The 19,959-nt window shown below is 38.6% G+C and overlaps 1 protein-coding gene across 1 annotated transcript in view; it reads right to left on the bottom strand.

The window, feature by feature from the left end:
• The window catches only part of LOC149535939 (uncharacterized), a 96,420-nt gene that overhangs the window by 71,368 nt on the left and 5,093 nt on the right, over nt 1-19,959 (bottom strand). The window contains exons 6-10 of the mRNA XM_089807763.1: nt 19,614-19,931; nt 9,563-9,766; nt 8,926-9,426; nt 8,593-8,802; nt 7,102-7,290 (exon numbers count right to left, since the gene is read on the bottom strand). Coding sequence (XP_089663889.1) covers nt 7,102-7,290; nt 8,593-8,802; nt 8,926-9,426; nt 9,563-9,766; nt 19,614-19,931 — 1,422 coding nt within the window. The remainder of the gene's footprint in view (nt 1-7,101; nt 7,291-8,592; nt 8,803-8,925; nt 9,427-9,562; nt 9,767-19,613; nt 19,932-19,959) is intronic.

The following is a 19,959-nucleotide window of genomic DNA, read 5'->3' as shown; positions in this document are numbered from 1 at the left end:
GACATTGTGTATGTCTTATTTTGGAAGTGAGTCAGTGGGAGAAACCACCATGGTAACAAATGCTGAGTTGGCAAAGGAAGTGACAGAACAAAGGGAGAAAAATAGGCTCCTTGAGGAAGCCTTAGAAGCTATGAAAGATAAGCTTGATGAAGTGGTAGAGACAGCTGGAAAAATGAAAGAGAAGTTGGAAATTAATGAAGAAAAGGGAAAGGAAGAGAATGAAGAGGACTATGTACCTGAACCTGATCCTCCATTACAAGAGGAACCTTTCCTTAAAGCCATCAAGGCATTGGGTGGCAAATCTCTTGAGGGGATACCCCTATTTACTGGTAAGATGAATTCAGAGTTGGTCATGGAATGGATTGAAGGGATGGAGAACCATTTTGAATGTGAAGGCGTATCAGAGGCACAAAAGGTGAAGGTTGCCAAAGCAAGATTAAGGGGACCAGCCCTAACATGGTGGAAGTTCATTCAAGAAGAGAGGGAAAGAGAAGGCAAGAAACCTATCTCTAATTGGAAAGCTATGGTGGCAAAAATCAGAGATAACTATTTGCCTGAAGACTATGAAATCCCGCTACACAAGAAGAGACAAAGCTTGAAGCAAAAAGATTTGGATGTGGCCTCCTATACTGAAGAGTTTCAAAAACTTTGCTTGAGATCCAAGGTCCAAGAGGAGGAGAGCATCAAGGTGGCTAGATATTTAGGTGGTTTGAAATGGAGTATTCAAGAGGAGATCAGCCTTTGGACTCCTACTACTGTTCATGAGTGTTTTCAATTGGCACTCAAAGTGGAAGATAAGAATAGAAGGAAACAAGACTCTAACTCTAGGGGTAGAGGAAGAGGGAGAGACTCTAGAGGACATAGAGGTGGTTATGGGGGAAGAAGCAATGAACCCAAGGCCACAGGAGACTCCAAGTTGATTGAGCAAAGTGGGGAAACAAGTGGAAGAGGTAATTTCACTAGAGGAAGAGGATTTGGTGGTGGAGCTAGAGGCAGATCAAACAATTTCAGCAGGGGTTCACATTTTGCAAACATGAAATGTTACCATTGTGGACAACTTGGTCATCCAGCCTATAGATGTCCTGAGAAGGCATCATCTTCCCAAGGGGATAAGAAGATAACATATGTTCAAGAAGAATGCAGCAACAATATAACTTCAGAAGTGAATCTTGATTCTGAGAAGGGAGAAAATCTGATGTTTAGAAGAGTTTTGATCAAGGAGCCTAGCAAAGAAGAGCCTAAACAAAGAAGGGCACTTTTTAGAATAAAATGCAAGATACTTGGTAAGGTTTGCAAAGTTATTGTTGACTCAGGATCAACTGATAATATCATCTCTGAAGAGGCTGTCCAAAAGCTCAAGCTAACAAAGATTCCTCATGATCATCCATATAGAGTCACATGGCTGAATAAAGGGCAGAATGTGTTGGTAAATGAACAAGTTTGGGTGGATTTTTCAATTGGAGGATATCAAGACAAAATTCTTTGTGATGTGTTGCCCATGGATGCTTGTCATCTACTCTTGGGTAGACCATGGCAATATGATAGGGATGCTGTCTATCATGGGAAGAAGAACTTGTATACATTCAAGAAAGGAGGAGTGACATACAAAATCCAATCACTTGTTGAGGAAGGCATAGATGCAGCAACAGATCAGCGTGTTCTACTCATGAGTGGAAAAGAATTCTTACATGATTTCAAGGAGAACAATGTTGGGTTTGCCATAGTTGTGAAACCAAAGGAGAAAGATGCTGTCAAACAAACACCATTGCCAAGAGAGGTAAAAGAACTATTGGATCAGTTCAAAGACATCATAAGTGATGGAGAACTTGCCACACTCCCTCCACAAAGATCTATTAGTCATCAAATAGACTTTGTTCCCGGATCCTCATTGCCCAACAAGGCTGCTTACAAGATGACTCCAGATCAGAATAAAGAAATTGCAAGACAAGTACAAGAGCTACTTGACCAAGGTCTCATTCGGAAGAGTATTAGCCCATGTGCTGTACCGGTTGTTTTGGCACCAAAGAAAGGAGGTATGTGGAGAATGTGCACTGATTCTAGAGCCATAAATAGGATAACAATTAGATATAGGTTTCCTATTCCTAGAATAGAAGATCTAATGGATTGTTTGGGGGGTGCTAAGTATTTCTCCAAGATAGATCTCAAGAGTGGCTACCATCAAATCAGAATGAAGGAGGGTGATGAATGGAAAACAGCCTTCAAAACTACGGAAGGACTTTATGAATGGCTAGTAATGCCATTTGGCCTCTCTAATGCACCTAGTACATTCATGAGGCTAATGAATGAAGTGTTGAAGGACTACATAGGCATTTTTGTAGTGGTTTATCTTGATGATATTCTCATTTTCAGCAAGACTAAAGAAGAACACATGAAGCATTTGGCAATTGTTTTAAAGAAGTTACAAGAAGAAAAATTGACCATTAATCTTGAGAAAAGTGAGTTCTTGAAACAAGAGTTGGTTTACCTTGGTTTTGTAGTTTCACAAGGTAACTTGAAGATGGATGAAAGTAAAATAGAAACCATTCTAAACTGGCCTACACCTAAAACAGGGGCTGCAGTAAGAAGTTTCCATGGTTTGGCACAATTCTACAGGAAGTTTATAAGGGGTTTTAGTGAGATATGTGCACCAGTATTAGACACCATCAAGGGAGGACTAAAAACTAAGTTCTTGTGGACCAAAGAAGCCAATGAAGGGTTTGAAAGGTTGAAGAAAGAGGTAGCTACTAAACCCATTTTGGTTTTACCTAGTTTTGACAAGTTGTTTATTGTAGAATGTGATGCAAGTAATATTGCTGTTGGGGCTGTATTAAGCCAAGAAGGAAGGCCAGTAGCATTCTTTAGTGAAAGGCTAAATGAATCCAAATCTAGGTACTCATCCTATGACTTAGAATTGTATGCATTGGTGCAAGCACTTAGGAAGTGGAGGCACTATCTTTTACCTAAAGAGTTTATTGTATACACTGATAACCAAGCATTGAGTTACATCAACACTCAAGAGAAGTTGAGCCTAAGACACATCAAATGGATGGAGTTCCTACAATCCTACACATTCACCATCAAGCACAAGAAAGGGCAGATAAATAAAGTAGCTGATGCATTAAGTAGAAGGCTGCTTACTATCCAAGAAATACAGTTAGAGAGTATTGGAGTTGAAGGTTTCAAAGACCTATATGCTGATGATGAAGACTTCTCAGAGGCCTACAAGGTATGTGTAGAGTTTAACAATCATTTTCATAGCAAGTTTGCTGATTACACTTTGCAAAATGGGTTGTTGTTTAGGGGAAATCAATTATGTGTGCCTAGAGGATCAATGAGAGAAAATCTGATCCAAGAGAAGCATAATGGAAGCCTTAGTGGACACTTTGGTTTCAACAAAACATTGGAGTTGGTGGAAAGATTCTACTATTGGCCTAAGATGCAAAGAGATATCCAGAAGTATGTTGAACAATGCATGATTTGTCAAAAGGCCAAGGGAACTTCTACAAATGCAGGATTGTACCAGCCCTTACCCATTCCAAATAGGCCATGGGAATGCATCAGCATGGACTTCATAGTGGGCTTACCAAGAACAACATCAGGTTTGGATAGTGTGTTTGTAGTTGTGGACAGATTTAGCAAAATGAGTCACTTTATTCCTTGTAAGACTACTCATGATGCTAGCTATATTGCTCACTTATTTTTCAAAGAAGTTGTAAGGATTCATGGCTTACCAATCAGTATAGTTTCAGATAGAGATGTTAAATTCATGGGGCACTTTTGGAAGACCTTGTGGAGAAGGCTAGGTACTAACTTGGCACATAGTTCAGCTTACCATCCCCAAACTGATGGTCAAACTGAGGTAATTAATAGGGTGCTTGGAAACCTTCTAAGGTGTTTAACAAAGGAGTATGGCCAAGTGTGGGATCAAGTCCTACCACAAGCTGAGTTTGCCTACAATGATAGCACAAATAGAACTACTGGTAAGAGCCCTTTTCAAGTTGTTTATGGTTATCACCCAAGAGGAGTTTGTGAGCTACGAGAATTAAAGAATCAAGAAGAGATTAGTGGACATGCAGATGATTTTGCCCAGTCCATGAGAGAGGTACATGAGCAGGTCAAGAAGTCCTTGATAGAGGCTACTCAAAGGTTAAAGACTAAAGTAGATGAAAGGAGGAGAGATTTACAATTTGAAGTAGGAGATTTGGTGATGGTACACTTGAACAAGGCTAGACTTCAAAAAGGTGTTCCAAGCAAGCTTCAAATGAGGAGGATAGGGCCTTGTAAGGTTCTAGCTAAGTATGGCCCAAATGCCTACAAGATTGAGTTGCCAAACAATCTAGCCATCTCTCCCATCTTCAACATTCAAGATTTGGTTAAATACAAGGGTCCTAATGTCATGGAAGAGGAACACATCATAGAGGTAGATAAGAATATTCCAGAAATCAGTATTCCTCTCCAAACCAAGCCTCAAGCTGAAAAAGTTCTAGATTCAAGAGTAAAGAAGAAGACTAGGCATGGAATTTATATGGAGCATTTAGTAAAATGGAAGAACCAGCCTGAATCTAAAGCGACATGGGTAGCTGAACATGAATTCAAAAAGAGAGGTATCAGTCAAGATCTCTTGAATACTGACCCACCTTAAGATTTTTTTTTGTCATAGGGGGAGAATGGTGCAGGAGCACCTAGGAAATATGCCAAGTTTCCTAAATCGTTTTTGGCTTATAGTGGTCTTGGCTAGACCACATGAATAAGGGCTATGAGATAAAGCCCCAAGTGTGTGAGTTGTGTTTGTAAATAGGTTTTTGTTGTGTTTGAGTTTCCAAGTTGCTTCTATGTTGGCAAAATTGCTTAAATTGCTTGTTAGAGCCTAAAATGGTCAAACACTGACCAAGACCCCAGGAGGATGGGAAACATGGAAAATATGTTAAAAGTTGTAATTACATGGAAATAGGTTCATTTAACCATGTTTGAGGTCATGGAGCCATTAAATGCACAATAGTGCAAAAGTTGCACTTGGCAACTTTGCAACTTTGCAAAGTTGCTTGACAACATTGACAAAAAGTGCTAAAACTTTATAAGGGCTTCAAGAATCAGTTGGAAACCTATGGGATCTGTTGATTCACGTGGGTAAGAGGTATTTAAGACCAATCCAAGTTAGTTTGAGGGTTGGCATATGCTTTTGTACGAATTTTGGCATTGGAATGAAGAGCAAACTGAGCATTTTGATGACAGTTTTCTGATTTCACCCTTCATCCACACCTTTAATGGATTGATAGGGTTGCTGTTTTCATGTGATTTTATAGTGTATGGAATGTAGATGCTTTGGTAAAGATTAGGAGTTTTTTTTATCAGTTTCATTACTAGTTTGAAAATCTTTTTAAAGTTGCCAGTTCGTTGGTCTGTACACAACAATCAGCAAAGAAATCTCTATAACTTGAATTTCAATGGTGGAACCATGATGGCCTTTTGGAATCAAGTACTAGACTATATAAACAATGTAAATATGTATTTTTGTCTTGTTTTGCAGAGGTTTGTTGTTTTTTCCAAGAGGCCCTAGACGAGTTTGCATACCCGGCTAGGCAATGAAATCAGCAAATAAGTGTTTGAAAGGGGCATAGAATGGGGTGTTGGGTGCAATACAAATTCATGGAAGGAAAGAGTGGTGAGTGAAGGAAGTTAATTCCAGGACTTCAGTCATTTAGAGTCCATTTGAGTGGTGGAAGGAAGAACTCTCTATATTCCTGTTCATACAAACAAGAAACCCTTGTAAATAGACATATTTTTGGAAATCCCTTGTACGGATGACCTGGGTGTTGCAGACCTGATAAATCTTCAAGGGGAGCCAAAAGGGTATCCAAATCATAAATTTGTTTGAGTACTTCTTAAGGGTTTGAGGAGATATAAGCCAAAAATCAGTTTTGGAGGCCTAATTTTGTTATTAGTCTTGGTAGCCCTCTTAACTATGCAATCTTCAAATCGATTGGAAACCCAATACTCCAATTCACTTAGTGATCCTAAAAAGTATTGAATGAGACCTAATACAAGCCTTGGAATTCAATATAGCCAAGAATGCACTCCTGGAAGCCAGTTGTCAAGAACTGTGCAATGAGAGCACTAGGGAGACCCCATGGTGAAATAGAGTTTTGAGTTGATTGGTGAGGATTAGTGTAATAAGGGAATAGAGAGAAGATTCCCTTGGAGTAGGGTATAGGATAAATACCCTAAGAGGCTAGGAGAAAGCCTAAAGTGAGTTCTAGTAGTTGAGGCTAGAACCTTGTTCAAGATCCTCCCCATCAGTATATCTCTTTTATTTAGATAACATCACTTTCTTACATTACACAGCAGCTCTTAACATATTAGCTATTCTCACATCCTAAATAATCAGTTTTGTATCTGCCATCGTAGCAGCTTGTAAGGTGAACGGTTTTGGAATATTTAAGGCATCAGTTACACTCAGTAACTATTGGGCTTCACAGATAGACAGAGCCATTAAAGAAATAAGAGTACACACTTTACAAGGAATGCTTAGCATAATTGGAAAGATAAAGCCTCAAGCAACTTCAGAGGGTTGAGGGATATGATTGTAGTAGAGCCTTGTGATAATTATATGAATTCAATAACAGAGTGAATATTGAGAAGTGTGGTGAAAGTTATACTGACAGGTTTCTTCTCTTTGTGGAACGTTTAACTATGTACTCTAACTGCTAGCTACTTATTTCAGTAATTTCTCACAAACATTATCATGTATATTCAGAAAAGATATCATAAGCTTAGACAGAGATCAAGAACACAAAATCAATAAAGTTGCATAAAGACCAAAAATGATATTTACAAGTTGACAACCAATTACAATGCAAAAGTGTAGAAAGAGTTTAACATGGATGGAAAGAGAATAAGAAATATTAATGTCAAATTTAACTTCTGAAGCGCTTGTGAATTAATCACTGGAGACAACGATTTGCACTTGTGTAAATAATAGGCTTAAATCATAGCAGTTAATAATCTTTCAGAAAACCACAATGCATAAATCATATATGAGACACAAAGACAAATGTACACCTAGTTTGCAAATTTGACAATGAATTATGATCTAAATCCTACCTTTTTCCCAGCTGCCCGCCAAGACTGGAACCCAATCCAAGGGTTCTTATGTATATGATCCACTCTATTTGCAATGGAAAAATAGGCTCCATATTCACAAAGTGCATCCCGATAGTATGCATCGTTAAGAAGTGGAAGCCGAGCAGTTGCATCCACATCATCAGTCCCATTTCTAAAGCTTGTTTTAGCCTGTGGCAAAATCAATGAATGACCAAACTTTAATAGCAATAGATGTTGTACTATATATAATGATATTCGCCTCATGCAAGGAAGTCGCAACCAAGCTTCCAAGATGGGGAGGATATGAATCTTCTTCAATACAAAAAAAAAATGATGCGGAGGATATGTTTCTAGGATGGAAATGGCTAGGGGATGGGAAATATATTATAATTAAACTATTAAAACATTTGAAGAAGCAAATGATAAAAGACAAAAAACATTAAGCATCTGTCACATTGGACATTAATTACAAAACATTGAAATCAAACAATTGTGTGAAGCAATGAAAAATATAAAATATGTAAGTATGAATATCTGATTGTTATATTTCAATAATTATAAAATTAACTGTTTGACAATGTTCCCCTTAGGCACCCTTTTTAAACTTTGCAAAAATGTTCTATTTCTTCTATTTAAAATTTTCTAGCAGTCAATGTAAAGGGTGTTTGAAGAAAACTAAGAGTATCCTTCAAAGTATCACTGACAGTAGATATCCCCATGTACAGCCTTCTCTTCTTAAGACAGGAAACATCCCCACAAAGTGAGTGAAAAAAGAGCCACTTATGGGATTGTGGTTTATAAGAGAGAAGAAGGCTTATGTGTCCCGGAAATCCAGGATGGCTCCAATGGGTGGGGGGCATGTCCCTGTGGAATATTACAACCAATTGATCTTAGTGTCCTACTCCTTACCATTGTACTTTCAAGATAAAGGACATTTCTAAAGTTTGATGTTTTATTTGGAAATGATCATTTGTTAGTAATATATTTCCATGATAGGTGCTAATTCTGAATATATTAATCATTAGCACATAAAAGAATAATGCATTTTCACTGCCGATTTCAATCAATAACATGCACGGACTATTTAGTTTTGAAGAAAATAATAAGCAAAGTAAAGACAATCTGCAAGGCTTCTGCAAATCATGCTGAATATATCTTAGGTCGTTTGTGAATAGAAATAGAGAAAGGAATTCTGAGACTAGCTAATGGCTTAGTGTAAAAGGAGTGGATTTCCATTGGTAAAAGTATATGGAAAAAGATTTCTTGTTTTAATTTCCCAAGAATTAAGATTGTATCATAGTGAAGCTCAGTTGTTTACAGGCATAAATAATGTTTGATGTGGAATGTACTAAAAAGTAGAAGCATGTTATACTCAATATTTAACATTGAAACTCTGCATATGCATGTATCTATTTTCCCACAATGATATGTCTATTTGATTATCCTCATTAGTATCTAAAAAATTTATGACAAGGATGGTACCAAGCTTACAAGTGCTATCCCACGGTAGAGTGCACCTTGATGTAGAAAAGGCAATGTTCCACGTCCATGGTAAGGCTCATAGATGCATAGTGGTTGTCCAGTTCTTTCCAGTTCACCATCATCTCTTTCATGCAGTTCATCTTTTCTTCTCTCGATCCGTTTAACAGCCCGATAAAAATCCTCCCAAGTCCCTTTTGGCTCCATATTTCTCTCTTCCAGCTGAAATCGCGCATCAAAAATTCAGCCTACTCATGTAATGGCATAGCAGAAACATTAGAAGAAAATGCACTGTAAAACATAGCCTAGAGATAAAAGAATGTGTCACTTAATTTTTCAACGTACCTGTTCTTCCTCACGTACCTTGATGCTCTCTGCAATTTGATTGGCCCTCTCTTCCTCCCAGAAAGGCAAGTCTATTGTTTCATCCTTTCTGTAGCTAGATATTGATAAAGACTTTGCCATGCGATGCTGGTTTCTCCACAGAGCTTCCACTTGGAGTATCACACTGCTTTTTTTAGAACTTTGGTGTAAAAACTCAGACCTTGCTTTAAAGGTATCTGTAAAAAAATCCCATTGCCAATTATTTTTAACTTTCTCTGGGAGCTGTGAAGCATGTAGCGGAAGCAAAGCTTCAGAGGGAAATTGCAAAACATTCTCAATTAAGGTAGCATAACCAACAATAACATCTGATGCCATTACATCCCTTGCATGTAATCTGCCAGCTGAAGCGATTTGACTAGCCAGAAATGATAGTCCACCATTCCGTATTGCTAATGACATTGCCTTTGTCATCATATTAACATTGCCAACTGAGAAAATAAGCCCATGTGTGCCATGTTTAATCTGCATCAGATCGAAATTATGAATTATTAAATCTTGTGTTTGAAGGCCACAACCAAAAAAATTTAATTAAACAACTAGTGAACTCATCAGAAACAATCAAGTTTATTAAAAAGAAAAAAATTGGATTGACATTTACATATTTTTGAATTATGGTCAGGTTGGGAGCAATAATTGGTTTTCCAAAAGCCATGGCTCGTAGCAAGATAGCTGGAAATGCCTGTTCTTCATGCAATGAGCTGTAAATTACTAAGTCAGAAATTCTCAATATGATATTCTCATGTCCATTGACCCCAACATGTTGGATACTTCCAATTGGAAATCCCAATTGATGAGCAACTGCCTGCAACCACAAAGCATGGAAACAAATTTCAGTCAACAATATTTGAAATCAGACATGTAATTTGGGAATATATGCAAAAAATTGTTTGACAACTTGCTGTTGCATTACAACTGCTGAGATTTGATACAAGAGGAAAGGGTTCTCACTGAGCCAGGCTCTAGCCACTACTACTCCCTGAAACCTTAAAATATCCATGCAATAAGCCCTTAAGCGGCCATAATAATGCACGATAGCTTAGCATGTAGGACTTTCGCATCCATAATTTTCCTTTCACAGATTTGCAAGAAATATACTAGCAGAAATAATTTGGACATAGGAGGTCAGGGTTTGCACTGAGGTAGGCTCTAGCCACTACTACTCCATGAAAGCTTTAAAAGACCAATGTAATAATCCCCTAAGCATCCATAATAAGGCACAATACCTTAGCATCTAGGAGTTTCACTTTCATAGTTTTCCTTCCACAGATTTGCAGGCAATATACTGGCAGGAATAAAGACTTAGGTTTCCAATATGCATAATATTGTATGCATAATACTGTTTGATTCTTTAGAAGTCGGGCTCAGGACTGCAGAACATTTTGAATGTAATAATATTTGTAAACTCACCTGCATGACCTTTCGCACACATGTATTCCAAAGCAGTAATACTAAACATCAATACTAGCAATGATCATAATATTCTCCCACATAACTGATGAACAATAAAGAGTACTACTGACTGCAATGTGTAGTATCCAACTCCTCAATCGTGGAATACATTTTTATATCATTTGAAATGGAATTAACTGTTGACCTCACCTCCACCTAATAAAACCCATTCCCTAATAAGTTTACAAGCAACACAGCTCACCTCGACTATTATACCTAATCCATATTTAGAAATGAAACTCAATTTCCAACAAGATGCAGGGAAGGCATTTTTGTTATAAAAAAGCAAGTCAATAAATTTATCGAAGGACGGAATAGATTACATTTTTGCATGCATAAAGATGAGCAGAACAGCTGATGATCACGACAATTATGCAACCATGGAACTCAATGTGTAGGGTCCCTAATGAGTAGCAGTCAAATTCATTGTAAGAAGCTGGACTTAAAATTACAGCTATTGAGGTATAAAAGAAGAATAAAATTAAATTACGATTCATAACTGAGTCACTGTCCAACAGAATTAAGGAAACAGGCAACAAAACTGGCAGCATACCAACAGTCACCCATGGGCCATATCAATCAGTATATCAGTAAACACCCAGATTGCTGATTTTTCACATGATCGTGCTCCCTTCTGCATTTTCATTTTTTATATTGGATATTTAAGCATCGCATAATTGTGCCTTAAATTACTGTTTCCCAGAGCTAAAAATAACAATTGCCAGTAGATAGCAGACAATATGCATATTGCTAGGAATTTGCTCTCTAAACAGTAACAGAAGTACATAAAAGCAAGAGTTAGGGATTAGGTTCATACCTAGTAAAATTACCAATTAAAGATCTCTTTTCCCTTGACTGATGATTATCACTATGATAAGATATAGGCCTATTCTTGGTTCTCTATTGCAGAATGTTTAGTTCACATGCCTTGTGTGAAATTCACAAGGATCAAATCAAAGCTGCATATCTTTCCACTGAATTTGAAAATAGTTTTCATCCAGCAATTTCCATGGATGGTGAGAGAGGAAGAAACCCATCCAACTTGATCCTATCATGATTGACATTAAAAAAATGTAGTCAATTAAGCCACTTGGGCCAAAGGTGAAAATCTCTCATACGACGAGAAATATTGCAATTTCTTACTAAATTATATGATCTTGAACCTTATCAAGGACATATGACAACTGCTATTCTCTAAAAGATGAGAAACTTTCTAAGGCTATGGTCCTGAACCTTATTTTTCTTCAAGTGTATGCAAATGAAGGGATTTGGACAGTATTATAAAGAAGTGGGCATCAAAAGTAGCAGGTGATCTTTAAGTGGCACAAAACCATTAAAAAACTTCAAGTGAAAATTATATAGATATATGTTAAAAAAGAAAAAAGAAAAAAAACTCTACACAATCAAATCCAGAAAGTAAAACTCATATATAGATATAATAAGAAGATTGAAAGCTGCTGTATCCTTGTATAGCCACTAGGCATGGAAAACATATGTGTTACATTTATATTGCATGCTCGGCAACTGAAATCGTTAATCAATCAATACAAATGCAGACCTTCCTACCTGAGAAGGAAGAAAAAATCTGTGTTGTTTCATTAAAGTGCTCTGTTTATTTCCTAATGCATCATAGACCACACTCAACGAGTAGGATAAAGAAGCACTTTCATCTACTTCGCAGCATAGATACTGAGTCTGGCCTTTTGTGTCTGTAACAGCCAATATGAGATCCAGTAGACAGCTACAATATCAAAGGCTTTCCATATGATTTCATCGAGATTCAATCTAGAAAAACTGTAACATAAACTAATCAAGAAAGCTTGGAACAAACTAGTGATAAGCCTATGAATATAACAAGTAAATCTTGCTTGTACAAATTTATGATATCAAGAAGAATATCATAATGATATTTAAAAATTTTAAAAATCAAGTGTTATATCTAATAAAGATAATAATAAGAGTGATAAAGAGAATAGAGCTCCAATTATAACCCGTAAACTCTGGAGCTGACATTGGCAAAGATAATATTGTTTTTAAGGCCAGTTTAAGCATGTCTCCATTGAATAATCACCTTTTATACCAATGATAATTTGTTGGGATGTTAGAAAATTGGAATCTTCTGATTTTTTGAATGTTTAGAAATGTGATTTTATCATTAAACGGGATGAAAGTTTTAAACTCGCAATTCAGAAGACCCAATTTTTAATAGAATTGGCAGCTTGGCAAATTAAAAAATATTTAATGAAATTAGTAACTCGGGAAACTCAGCAAAACTTAGTGTAAGTGAGAAAATGGGTGGGGTACTTAGCTATGATATTTTCTTGTAAGTTGTCAATGAGCTTTCACCTTTCAGTTTATGGTTATTTTCAAAACTGCATTCTGTACTGAAATGTGCATGGAAAAGCACTCAAGCTATTGTCTATGACATTACGAGGCAAAAGGTTGGGTTGCTGTTTTCATATCTTTTTGCACTTTAGAAAGACATAGATATAGAGGTACATTCTTTGCCAAAGATGTGAAGCTTGTTCTGAAGACTCACTTGCACCTAAGGATAACTAGGCTAATGAACATGTTTCATCTTCTGTGTGTACTGGTTTGCAAGAACAGGAGTCTGGATGAGTGACTTGATGTACCATAAGAGTTTAGATGAAGCTCCAGATTATTTCCATACGTCACATTTTGAGGTAATAATCAGCCCCTATTACATCAGATTCAATACAGCTGTTGGATTATCAATGATGCAGTCTCAGCTACATATACAGCTGATGATGTCATCAGCCAAAAAATTACTGCTTTCCCTTGTAAAGTTTCTACAAATTCTGTAATAAATCAGACTTAGTTTATACCTTCTTCTTGTACTTGCAAAGTATAATCTTCAATGTTCAGACTTGAGTGAATTTATAAGTATAATTCTGGAGATGTTTTATTATCTATGAATTGTCTTTAGGGCAGTGTTGATCAAGGAGTAGACTTCTAATAATTGTGTCCTTAATCTTCAACTGTTTACCGCATAGGGTAAGAAACTTAACACATGTAGTATAGCATGATTCAACACAGAACAGATACTTTATTCATATATGCATTTATTGATTACGATCCGAATACAATGACTACAATGATCACAATGATGATTCCAAAGTCCATCTCGGACATGTACATATACCTTTCCGAAGGGGTGACTCAAGTGTCACGCGCCCGTTCGGATACTACTCTACCCGTCAGCTACACTATACATTTTAAGGACAACATCATCCCCCCCAAAAGAAAAGTCGTCTCCGGACGACAATTACAAAATATCCAAGAGAGAGTAACAAAACGAAATACATTAACTGACTAACTACAACAAAATAAATCTGTTTCTGTTACACCACTTTCACATTCGTCCCATGCCTGCACCAAATTGGTCTCCAAACCACATTGCATTTGTAGCCTCTGCTAACACAATATTGTTTCCTTAATCAAGCTGACATTGATAGCCACTCGTGCTACTTTCTCTGCTTCCAACTCCTGGGTACACTGAGCCAAGTGTTGTCGTACTGCCTTCAACTGGATGATCAGCTCCTCCCGAGCTCTCTATGCATCCACCAAGACAGCCTCATGTCCAAACACCTACTTCGAGTGCCACCTCTAACACACAGACACTCCATGCCCACAGCAGCTCCAGGTCTCATCAACAAGTCACACTTCCCATGATTGATAACCGCATTGACTAGGGATCTAGGGGGCATGTGCAACACCCCAGGCGCGCTCCCGCAATACAGGGCGGGGTTGAGGGGCAACACACCCGCCTCCAAGACCAAATTAGCACTCTCAAAGCCATACAAAAGTCCATGGAACACACCATTTTTGCGATTTTCTTCTAATCCCACACTCTTTCTGCCAACCACTTGCGTTTTCTACCCGTTTATGTCTTTCCCTTCCTTTCGGCATCGTACATTATTCATTCTGAACATTTTTGATTTGTTGTCGTCTTTTTTTTTTTTTGCTCTTCCACTTCCTCTTTCCTGCAGACTTCATTTGTTCCTCTTCTGAGTTGGGTCAGTTATCCCTCAACACACAGAAATTCTTCTCCTTCCCTGTGCAAATGCGTACGGCCCTCTCTTGGCTTCCATACAGAAATGCTTCCCTGACTCTATGCTTTCCTGTCCTGACTTTGACTTTATGCTTTCCTGGCAATTGCCAATTCCTTCCACCATACGTGATCAGCTTATTTGCTTCTTGTAGTGGCCGTACGGCCCTTCTCTAGCTTCTTTATTTCGCTGTGAGTCCTTTCTCCAACACTGTACGGGTTGTCTTTTTATGCACCCCCACACGCCGTACGGCCAACCTTTCTTCTTCCTGTCTCTTAATTCACTTTTCGTACAATGATCAGCTTCTGCGTTGTTTAATTTTCTTTCCAATCCTTTATGTTTTTACCATACGATCCCATTATGCTAAGCTGAAGGTGTACTAAATTCCTTCTCTATGTTCCTGTTCAGCCATACGTCGTACGGCGTTTTTTTATACCAGCTGCTCTTCTTTAACCCCGTACGAATTGCCTCTTCCTATTCTTCAAGCCGTACAGTCTTTAGAAGCTGTTCGATGTCAAATATTCTCCTTGTTTTATTTCGTACGGTGCCTTCCCTTCTACTTATGAAATGTATTTCCGTACTTTGCTCCCTGCTGGCCGTAGGGTATCACTGTACAATCTATAATATCTAACGTCCTTGGTCGTACGGTCTTCTTTTACTAGTCGTACGATCTTTCTGCACTAGCCGTACGGTCTTTGATATTTCTTCCTCTAGCCGTACAGGGTCTTAACTTGTTCCTCTTATGTTCTCTGCCTAATTTGCTCCTTAACTCCGTACAGAGTTTTTAATATCTCAGTGTCAGTACGGTCTTCTTGATTTCCATTCCCAAGAGGCCATACGTTTTTTAACTCATGCATAGTATATCCCTCAAGGCCGTACAGCATTTATTTTTATACTTCTTCACATTTTTCTTTACTTTATTAAGCTGTCTTTCTTAATACTCCTCCTTTATGTTTTATAACTTCACACTTTAAAACTATAGTTTATCCTTTGGCTCAAAACTATGTTCAAATATTTTATTACTTATTATACATATATACATTATTTATAGACGTTTTTTCCTTTTCTCAGTTGTTTTTTGGCGGAGGACCATTTCTTTCATGGTATATTTTTAACTTCGATCCATTCACTGCATTTGATATTTCTTTCCCATCTAATGTCCACAACTTAATTGCTCTGTTATAGCCAACTTCTCGTATCTTGTACTATCCGACCCATTTAGCTTTGAACTTTCCAGGCCTAATTTCATTTCGTCCATTATACTTCAGTACTAACTGGCCCGGTTGAAACTTGTTTAATTTTAAGTGCTTATCATGCCATGCCTTCCTCCAGTTTTGTGCAACTTCCATGGCCCATGCTGCATAGTTCTTATTCATTCAATACAACCGCTTCCATACGAGTACTGCACCTTCAATCAATGGTATCCAGTGAACACATGGCTCCGGTGGCACTCCTTTTAAGTCTTTATATGTCTAAGCAAAAACATCCTTGTACTCAATGAATATTCTAAATGTTACCGCCTTCAACACTGGGTTCCAATCATCTCCTACAAGAATGTTCTTCGGATTTTCTTTATCATCCAAATTCATTGTTTTCACCGTAGGCTCTTCATACTTCATCAATTTATCTTCACTGAACGTATGGGCTGGTGTTTCATCCATCTGCGCTTCTCCTTCCTTCAGTTCACTATACTCCTTCCGGAACTCATTGCCTGCTTTTCCTTCCTCGACACTCAACATGTTGCATCTCGGAAAGACCTCATAATCTTCCATTTGCCAGTGTAGTAGTCGGTTCACCGAATGAAGGTAGTCATCAGTTGACCCTCCTAATCTCAACACCCCTTCTTCATTTGGTTGTATCCTCTTTTTGCCTTCGTCATCACTCTCGCCTTCTCCTTCCGAGTCCGACGACACTGCTTCTTCCCCTACCATTTGTGTATGCAAATCAATTATAAATCTCTTGTCTCCTCTCTCCATAGACAAGGTGTTCTGTTTCCAATCATGCTTTACCTTTGCCTGCACCAGCCACCCCCGTCCCAGGATGGCGTCGTGCCCTCTTCTCCTCAGTGGAATGACCACAAAATCCAGTAAAAATGATTGTGTCCCAATTGTTACCGGCTGTGCCATCAAAGTTCCCAACGGCTTTATCCCATGTTGATCTGTTGTGAGTAACTAGAAAGTAGGTGGCCATAGTGTGGGTTGTCCAAGCTTTTTCCAAATATCTTTCGGCAACACATTCACCCCCGATCCTCCATCGACAATTGTATCTGTCAGCACAATACCCAAAATGCCCATCTCCACTACTGTCGGGTGCCTCCCTATTGTAAGTGCCAATAGCATCAGGTCTATTGCCGTTGTTCCCTTACTATCCCTTACTTCCTCCGTCACTCTCAGGGACGGTGTCATATTCATAATGGTTGTACCCAACTGTGGCATCGTGAGAAGGAGGTCATTTAGTTTAATCGGCACTTCTATTTGCATTATCTATTTTATCATGTATTGTTCCGCCAAATTCCTTTTTGAAGTTTCAGCCGTGTCCTTTACTTGTGATTTCTCTGCTTTCATCTGTTTTTCTATCTCTACTCATGCTTTTTGTAACCTCTCCCTTCTCTTCTTCCACATTTGGATATTTTGTTTTCCTCGCCTATTCCCGTGTGATCGCTAGTACCTTCTCATCACACGCTTCAATACTTAATAGATTTACACCTTGCTTTGGACATTTTGAATCTTCATGGTCCCCTGGACCACACCATCTGCACAGTAGTTGTGGCGTCTCCTTCGTAGTGCAATCCCTTGCGAAGTGACCCCAAAGATTGCATGCCCGGCACTATATCATCAGTCGTCCACTCGCATCGTACTGTATTCTACTCTGGCCTCCGTTGTTGTTATTGTTTCCACCCCTTCCGCGTCTATTATTATTACGATATCCACCCGAAGTTGCATCATTGCTCGTGTTATTGTTGTTGTTGGACGCTTCCTACATTAGTAACACCTACTGGTGTCCTTTTGCTTTCATGTTAAACGGGCACTCTTTCAACCCGCCACCGGGCAGATGTCACAAAACTGTTTCTTCAGGCATGGGCCATTCGTATGGCCATCCTCTTTACAATCTGTGCACCACAGTTCTCCCTTCACTGTGTCTGGATTCTTTTTCAAATTCTTGAATTCTTTCATCATCTGAAGCATATCTTTCTGTAATGCTCTCACCTTCTTGTTCGACTCCTCATCACTACTACTACTTTCAAAGGATGAATCATCTGAATCGGAGGATTTATGCTTTTTCTTCTTACTTGTCTTTTGTTCACTTTCTAAATCTATTGCACGAGTATACGCATCAGTGTACAATGTCGGTGGTACAATCTTCATCTTCTTTTTCAAAGCCGGCCGTAGCCCCTCCACAAACCACTGTTTTTTCAAACCGTCCGCTGGTTGACTTTCCATCTTTCCAACCAATTCTTTCAATCGTCTAGCATAGGCCCGGACTATTTCATTTTTTCCTTGTTTAGTACTATATATCTCTGCTACTATTTCATTATCATCCTGAAGCAATCTGAACTCTGCTATAAATTCCTTTTTAACATTCTCCCATGTAGTGAGTTTCTGAGGACTAGTGTCGGAAAACCAATCTATCACCACACCCCGCAGGGTCGCTGGAAACTATTTGACCCAGTCGTCCTCATCCGTCACACCATTTGCCATCCATATGGTTTCACACATTTTACAATGTCTAATAGGGTCTGATGTACCATCACCATGAAACTTGGGTAACTTTTCTTTAGGACCTACCATCGTTACTTTCCTTTGATTTTGAGGTACTTGTGTACCCGCGCTGTTTTGAGCTCCCACACTATTCTGCACTCCCGCGTTGTTCTATACACCCGCGTTGTTTTGTATAACAGTCTTGTTTCCAAAAACCACGTTGTCTAGTGAAAGGTCTTCAAGTGATGTTCTATTCTCCGCCTGTATCCGTTCGTATGGTGTATCGGGAACACAGAGATCACTCCACGCTCGTGCTCCCTTGGCACTCTAAGCCGTGCAAGTTGCTTCCCTTTCGTTTGGACACTCTCCCCTCGGCGTATACAAGTTAAGAAACTCCTTTGTTTCTTCCACCAAATTTAATCGTTGTCTAGTCTCCTCCAGCAATTCCTCGGCACTCCTCAGCCTACTAGGTGAGTGCACTCCCTCCGTCTGTGCCTCTTCACCCCTTCGGTGCCCCTCGACAATCTGCCTGCTACGCTAAAATTAAAATTTCTTGTGTTATCCGTAGTTCATCCTTATCATTCACCTTGTTCCTATCCTTGTTAAGCAAATTCAGCATTAATGTTCATATCATTCCTTCATTCCAGGTCCGTCTGGCAACGGCGCCAAATGTTTACCTTACAGGGTAAGAAACTTAACACATGTAGTATAGCATGATTCAACGCAGAACAGATACTTTATTCATATATGCATTTACTGATTACGATCCGAATACAATGACTACAATGATCACAATGATGATTCCAAAGTCCATCTTGGACATGTACATATACCTTTCCGAAGGGGTGACTCAAGCGTCACGCGCCCGTTCGGATACTACTCTACCCGTCGGCTGCACTATACATTTTACCGACAACATCAACCACACCTTACATAAATATAGAACCAAGGGGCATGTCCCTTCCAAAGTTGGCTTTGACTCATCTCCTAAAATCAGCGACTTTCCAAGCAATAAAATAGTTTAGTACCTAAACTAACCAAGGAGATTAGTTAGTTCTAAAACTACTTTGTTCTAGATAGGCGCCGATACCTATTAAGAGGATAAGACAATTTAAATAATGACTTCAGAAAGGATTAATGCAAGAACAGATCAGTATGATCTGTAATCAGATCAGTATGATTTGTAGTTATGGAATTAACATCCCTTACTATATGATTTGGAATCTGAAAGTTGTTGCGAATTGAATATAACAGTATTTCTGTGGTAATATGTCTTATAGATTCTCGCATCTGTTAAACTTTTCCTGACCTGTTAAATGGTTTAGACTTGAATTTGGCATTAATTTTATCAATCCAAGACACAAGAAAAGACTCAATAAATACATCCATTAAATCTAGCTCTGCAGAGTTATGAGTTATCAAAGCTCCTAACCTGTAAAGCCGTGCCATAGGTACTGGAGTTGCCACTCATTATTAGAAGTTTTAATGGAAAATCTTTATCACTGTCCACATTAAACTCTGACAACAGGGGCAACAATGCCTGCATTACTAGTGTATGCTCCAACCAGATTCCTTTATAAATGAATGGACTACCCACAACCACAATGACAAAATCTCTCAAATTAAGACCAAGTTGTTTACGCAAATCCTCTCTCGTCTGCATAGCCATGAAATCTTCCACCTCCCATGTTGCAATGGGAGAGCCAGGAATGACGACAAAGTTTCCAGAATCAAGAGCAGAATAAATCATCTGCGCACCAAGGACAGAAAATAAGAAA

The sequence above is a fragment of the Cupressus sempervirens genome, chromosome 10 (assembly GCF_028749045.1).
Source record: "Cupressus sempervirens isolate cs-2001-9-10 chromosome 10, ASM2874904v1, whole genome shotgun sequence".
NCBI classification, from domain to species: domain Eukaryota; kingdom Viridiplantae; phylum Streptophyta; class Pinopsida; order Cupressales; family Cupressaceae; genus Cupressus; species Cupressus sempervirens.
This window is presented reverse-complemented; position numbering and strand designations above follow the sequence as displayed.